The 6,503-nt window shown below is 31.7% G+C and overlaps 1 protein-coding gene across 3 annotated transcripts in view; it reads left to right on the plus strand.

The window, feature by feature from the left end:
- LOC150083093 (cytohesin-1-like) overlaps positions 1-439 on the plus strand; it is a 491,792-nt gene extending 491,353 nt beyond the window's left edge. For 2 of the 3 annotated variants that reach the window (XM_090377029.1, XM_090377030.1), the window contains one exon: positions 150-439. In XM_090377029.1, coding sequence (XP_090233155.1) covers positions 150-222 — 73 coding nt within the window. In that variant the 3' untranslated portion in view covers positions 223-439. The remainder of the gene's footprint in view (positions 1-149) is intronic. The other variant, XM_090377033.1, reaches the window with a different exon arrangement.
- Positions 440-6,503: the final 6,064 nt, after the last annotated feature.

Genomic DNA, 6,503 nt, shown 5'->3' on the forward strand with positions numbered 1-6,503 from the left:
TTACATTTTCACAAGTTAGTTTATTGCTAATAAGTTTGATGTGTTGTTGAGCTTGTAAATGTTGAACTCTTAAGGTTTAAGAATTTCTGACTTTATTTTATGTTTGGTTTCATTAATACATTTTTTTTTTTTTTTTTTTTTCTTCCTAGGCAAAGCATCAGTCATAATCCTTTTTATGATATGTTAGCAGCCAGGAAAAGAAAAGCACAACATATAAAATAATTTTTTGAAAGGTTTCTAGTGATATGACATTTTCCCCATTCATTAAAATAGATGATGCAGTCTAGAGAAAGTTGTCTACTATAAAATGGTTTATGAAAGGATTTTAAATGGCATGAGTTGAAGACCCTAATTGCCCACTGTTGTCAACTGTTTATTATCCTTGCAGAGGCATGTCAGACTTTGCCATAAGTCGATAAAATACGACTCCATTACATTAAGCCAGTTGCATGACTGCTGTAACATCCACAAAATGTTATATTTTATTTACAAGAATTATGCTATATATTTATTTACAAGAATTTAAAGCTCTTGTGATCCTCATGTTAATGTATTTGTCAGTTGAATATATTAAACTAGTGATCATCTAGACATAATAAAGGAGCATGGCTAATTTAATAAATCTGTGTATCTTTTGAATAATTATTAATTACTCAGTTCAGTAAATTAAGTGAGTGAGACGAGGTGAATAGTATAACTGTATGTTTGCATTTATTTGTAATGGCTTAAAAATTCATCTATAGTATGAAAGAAGTAAAATCTAAATGTTTAGAATAAAGCAATCGAATGTATAAAAGAACACTCCTATCCCCACTTGGGGAGGAGAACTAACATTGAGTTGCATAGAGTAGAAGGTTTGTGCTTAGCAATATTTTATTTGTTTCCTTGCTTGCAAAACTGGAACTTGGAAGAAGTGACCTCACATTTGTGATTATAAAAAAAATATAAATTTTCTCTTTATACTCTGGAATAAACACATGATCAAGAGGAGTTCACTATATATATGTTAGTAACAAGACAGAAACATTCCCTTCAGCCATCGGTTTCATTATTTTTTTATGAAGGGCAGGGATGGAATTGGGATGGAATGTGATGACTAATATAATTTTTTTCCTTGGGGGAGGGTACTTGTAAATATTCTGAATAATCATTCAGAATATTCACTGGTATATAGACATACATCTGAATTGATTTTTAGGTTTAAATATTCATGTGTCAGAATGTGGTAATTGTTTTTTTTTTTAATTAAAAACACTCTTATACCACATATTATGAATTAAGTTAATTTATTAAAATGCAACAGTTAGACAACTGGTCACCTCCATATATGTAAATGCAGTATTTCAAGATTTTACTAAATCTCGTTTTCAAGCCTGCTAAAGTAGGCAGGCTACCCTACTTTATCAGGCCTGAAGATGAGCTTTAGTAAAATCTCAAAATATTGTCAATATTAAGTTTAGGTATTGAGGTGATCAGTTGTCTAATTGTAGCATTTTGGTAAATTAACTTATTAATTCATAAAATGTAATATAAGAGTATTTTTCATTAGTTTAAGTTTTATTAATATATTAATAGTTTAATATTATTATTATTAATGATTAATTTTTTTTTAACTTTGTTAAAAATAGTTATTTAGCAAACTCATGCTACACTTCAGTATGACTGTTAAATTTAATAGTTTACTTTTTTTTTTCTCTCTTACTAAAAAATATTCTGTAAGTGTAGCATGGGGTTGCTAAATAACTTTTTTCTTCATCCTCTTTTTGTGTTCGTCAGAAAACAATTTTTTGGTATTTGGAATAAAATGTCCAGACATTCGAATCTGAAAATCTGAGGTAGTCTTTGAAAAATAACTATTCATGATAGTTTTTCACTTTTCAGATCTTATCTTCAGGATTGTTTAGAGTGAAGAATGCCATCTTGGACAATTAAAACATAAAAAAAAAAGAGACAGGAAACCTACTTTTTGCATTTTTCTATTTTTTATTTATTATTTTTTTTTATTACAAATTTTATAATTCAAAGTGGCAATTAGAATACTATTAAAAACTAACCATCAGAAAGTATTAGATCATAAAGATTCAGTCTGTGGAAATCTGTAGTATAAACCAGCCATCTTCAAGCTTCTTCTTTTTTTCTGTGTATTATTTAACTATTGTGCATACATAGTAAATGCTACTTATTTATTTATTAAAATTGTTTCTATTTCTCTGTTTGTTTGTTGTTTGGTTTTTAGGAGCATTAGCAACTAAGGCCATATTGCTCCGGGATATGCGGTGGTCATTCCCTGACCTTTCCGCAATCTTCGTATTTGGTGGTGACGGGCTCGAACCCCGGTCTAATCAAGAAGCGTGTGCTACGCACTGCTGCTCCTTCCCACCTGGCTACTGAGGCGCCTTCTATTTCTCTTGTGCAATAAGCAAAATAACAATTGTTCTTGTTCTCTATCTAGTTCTATATAATCAGTTGCATATTCCCTCACATCTTTTTTTATTTATATACAATTAACCTGAATCTTATTTCTAAAGTGAGCAGTAAGCTTGGGCTTACTGCTCACTTCAGAAACAAGATTGACACTCTTTATACAAGGTTGCTAATGAGGCTGTTGTCTGATACTGGAGACAAATAACTGTGAAACTAATCACAATAGTGATATTATTTGATTAAAATTGATATTAGTAATTTTAATTTGACTCTTGGATAATGCAGTTGTTTCTAAAGTGAGTGGCAAGCCCAAGCTCTGGCATTGGAGGCACAGTCATGTCCCTACAGGTGCCTCCGTAGCCAGGTGGGAAGGAGTAGCAGTGCACAGCACACGCTTCTTGATTAGACCGGGGTTCGAGCCCGTGACCACCAAATACGGAGGATGCGGAAAGGTCAGGGAATGACCAGCGCATATCCCGGAGCAATATGGCCTTAGTTGCTAATGCTCCTAAAAACCAAATAAAACAAAACAAATGTCCCTACAGTAAACCATTCTACTGAGTAGGGTTATTTTCTGAAGCTATTTCAGTTTTCTTGCATTGAAATTTCACAACTTATTTCTTTACTAATTATTTTATTTATTTATATTCACATTTACACTGCACACCACTTATGGAAGATTTTGAGAGAACCATAAAAATGAAGCAATATACTTGTTGAAACAACTTTGTCTCTTCTGCTGGCTCAACACTGAAATGTATGTAAATTTTGAAAGACATGTAGATGCTTTCAGAAAACTGAAAATACTGCTATTCTAGCTTAAGCAAAACATCATTTTAATATTATTAATACCAGCCACTTGGTGCAAGGAAGCCTGAGGCTTATGCTGCACCAGCCAAAAAAAAAAAAAAAAAAAAAAAATCCCCGAGTTACCCTGAGAGAGAGAGAGAGAGAGAGAGAGAGAGAGAGTCAAAAGTAGAAGGGAATCACCAAGAAAGAGAAGAATGATGATATCCAGCTCAGGACCCTAGGTGTGCCAAGCACATACTCACCAGATGTGAGCCTCTGGGGTTAAACCTTATCAGTTGTCATCAGGGTTTACACAGAAGTAAAGATTTAACATTTAAATAACCCCTAAATCCCACCTGTGATAGGACTGATAATGTTTAAAGTCTCTATATATTCCAAATATTAAAATAAATATAGACCTTCTGAACTTCACCATTAATTCAGTTTAAGAACTGGTAGTTGACCCAGACAAGTGTATTTTTATTTATTCGCTCAGAAAAGAAAAATATCTTCGAGAGGTAAACCTTGGCTTGAAATTAAAAAATAGGACCTACTTTTGAAAATGAAAAATTATTCATTTTTAAATTAAAGAAAGCATCCAAGCAATTTACAAGCTAATACTCAGAATGTTGATCAACTCAGTTAAGATCTATTAGCAAAAGAGACTGAATATGTCAAATTTAAAATCTTGATACACAGGATGGACTATATGTCAGTTTCCCAAGAAGCAAGCTACAAACAGTTCGAGTAATCCCTTTAAATATTATAAATAACATCTAAATGTAATATTAATAAAGTAAGATGGGCATAAAATTAACCTGAAGAATTAAACTATACAAATTATTTCTTGGTAATATATGGACTACCCTGTAAATATAATAGGGGATTATTGTTCTCTTTGAAACCATATCCTAGTTTAGGTAATTTCTTAATACAAATTTCAAAGATCCCCCTTGAAATTTGTATATTCTTGAAGGAGCTGAAAGCACCCTGCTTTTATTTATTTATTTTTTTTTTCTAGTTAGGTTGCCAATTGAATTTGATATAAACTTTTGAAAATTAATTTTCACTTGTAAGTAATGTGTATTTGTAATCCTCCATAGTTCTTTGAACTACAGAGTATATGGAAAGCAGTTATTATTTTTACACTAGTGGATTAGATGTAAAGTGCTGAAACTTTCATTTTATGGATTTAATTCTTTGTTATTCTCAATAAAGGTTAAATATAGTAATTATTGTTTAGTCAAACACCCTGTTTGACTAAATAATTACTCAAAAGAGCAGTTTTCTAAAATGGTTTGCAGGAAACTTGATCTTTAACTGATGCCCATAGTTTGAAACTCTTTGTGCAGGGATTTTGTTAAAGAAAATGCTATATAAATTAATTGAATATATGATTTATCATTATTATACATCGTCAGTTTTAGTGCTACCTGTTTTATTTAAGAATGCTCTGAAGTTTAATGAGATTACTAATTCTGGTGTGCTTTTTATGCTGAATGAGTGCACTGCTTTAAAACAATATTCTTAGCAGCATGGCTTTTATTTTTATAGGGAAAACAAGTATGGTACATAAATTCTTTATCCCACAAATTGTGACACTATCCTTTATTATTGTTTCTTTTTAATGAAAAGGTGTCCATTGTGTCACAGCATATCATAGAGGTGAAAAAAATTAATAAATTTGAGCAGGATCATTTAGGAATGCAGATAACATATAGGATATAATACCAAATTTTTGCCACATGCTAAAAACCTGCATTCTGTTTTTTAAGCAAATAATGTTGGCATTTCTTTATTCCTTCCTTGCCTATAGTGCTGCACACAACCTTTCAGACACCACACATGAAACCCAAGTAGTGTTTATTAATTCCTACGCTAATCCCAAAAAGTTTCATTTTTCTTTCTTTGTAAACAAATGCAGTTTAGGCATAGGGTGGAGTTTGAAAATAGTTAATGGCACTGATTGGACTGTAATATTTTTTTATCATTAATGTTTATCTTGTATAAATCATTTGATTCTTTATATTTCTGATTGTAGTTTTATGTAGGTGATACATGTTTTCTTTCTCTTTCATATTGTCTCAATAGAATAGTTACATTATTTAATTTTTCTCTTGTTTCATTAGAAATGTATATCCCTACCTCTTAAAGATCAATAACCTGAATGTAGTTTCATGCCTAAAAGAAAAGAAATTAAAAAATTTAAAAAAAACTGCTTGCACAGAAAAGCAGTCGATGAAAATCTTTCAGTTTTCTTCTATATGAAATTCCCCCCCATCTCATGTGTATCATTCATTCATGTAGTATTTTCTTTAACAAAGGTTTTTCTTTAAGCTTGCTCCTAGAATAATTAAATAAACAAAAAAAAAGTAATAATAATAATAATGATAACAAAATAAAAAATAACAAAGAAAAATAAGTAAGTTTTCAGAAAATTATGTAGTCATCAGAAAGTAATCAATAAAATAATGAAAAAATTAAGAACTTAAGCATTCCTTGAGCAGCATGATATGCAAATAAACTGTGTTTTTTGAAGATAATAAAGCACTGAAGCACTCGAAACCCTTGCCACGAATTTGGGGATTAAATTAGACTTTAAACAATATTTGAGAAACCTAATATGTAATTTCTGTGCCTCGTATTTTAGCTGTTGCAAGTGCAACTGGTTCTGTTGCATGCCTTTTCTATAGATGCTTCCATGGGCACTGTTCTTCTGAATTGGCTTCTATAATTCATGCGCTCTCTCTTTCAAAACAGTCTGAACACGTGCTGCCAACATCCATTTACTGTCCAAATTCAAACTCATATAACCAACTGCCGACCGGGCTAGCCGAGTGGGTAAAGTACCTGCCCGGCAACCCAAAGGTCGCGAGTTCGATTCCCGCCTCGGGCTTGGATCAAAGTACTGCAAAAACCTTGGGAGGTGCAATATGGCCACAGAAGCCGATGCGCCAACAACTACCAAATCAAAAAAAAATAAAAAAATTAAAAAAATATAACCAACTTTTCATCTTCCTCGTTTATTCATTCAATTGCCGTTTTCTGGAACAACCTTCCTTCATATGTCTTTCCTGAAAATTAGTCAACAGAAGTTCAAGTCTAATGTCAACAAATATCTTCTCTTGTCTTCTCAACCTTCAACCCAAGCACAGTACTGAGTACTATACGTTCTAATACCTCTCGTGGTTGTGGTTTCATAAAAAAAAAAAAAAAAGGGAGTTAAATGATTTTGTAATAACTGAGAGAAAAGAGGAGGAGAAATTGTTGAAGTTAAACATAAGAAAGGC

The sequence above is a fragment of the Mastigoproctus giganteus genome, chromosome 7 (assembly GCF_048544385.1).
Source record: "Mastigoproctus giganteus isolate SK-2022 chromosome 7, ASM4854438v1, whole genome shotgun sequence".
In the NCBI taxonomy this organism is placed as follows: domain Eukaryota; kingdom Metazoa; phylum Arthropoda; class Arachnida; order Uropygi; family Thelyphonidae; genus Mastigoproctus; species Mastigoproctus giganteus.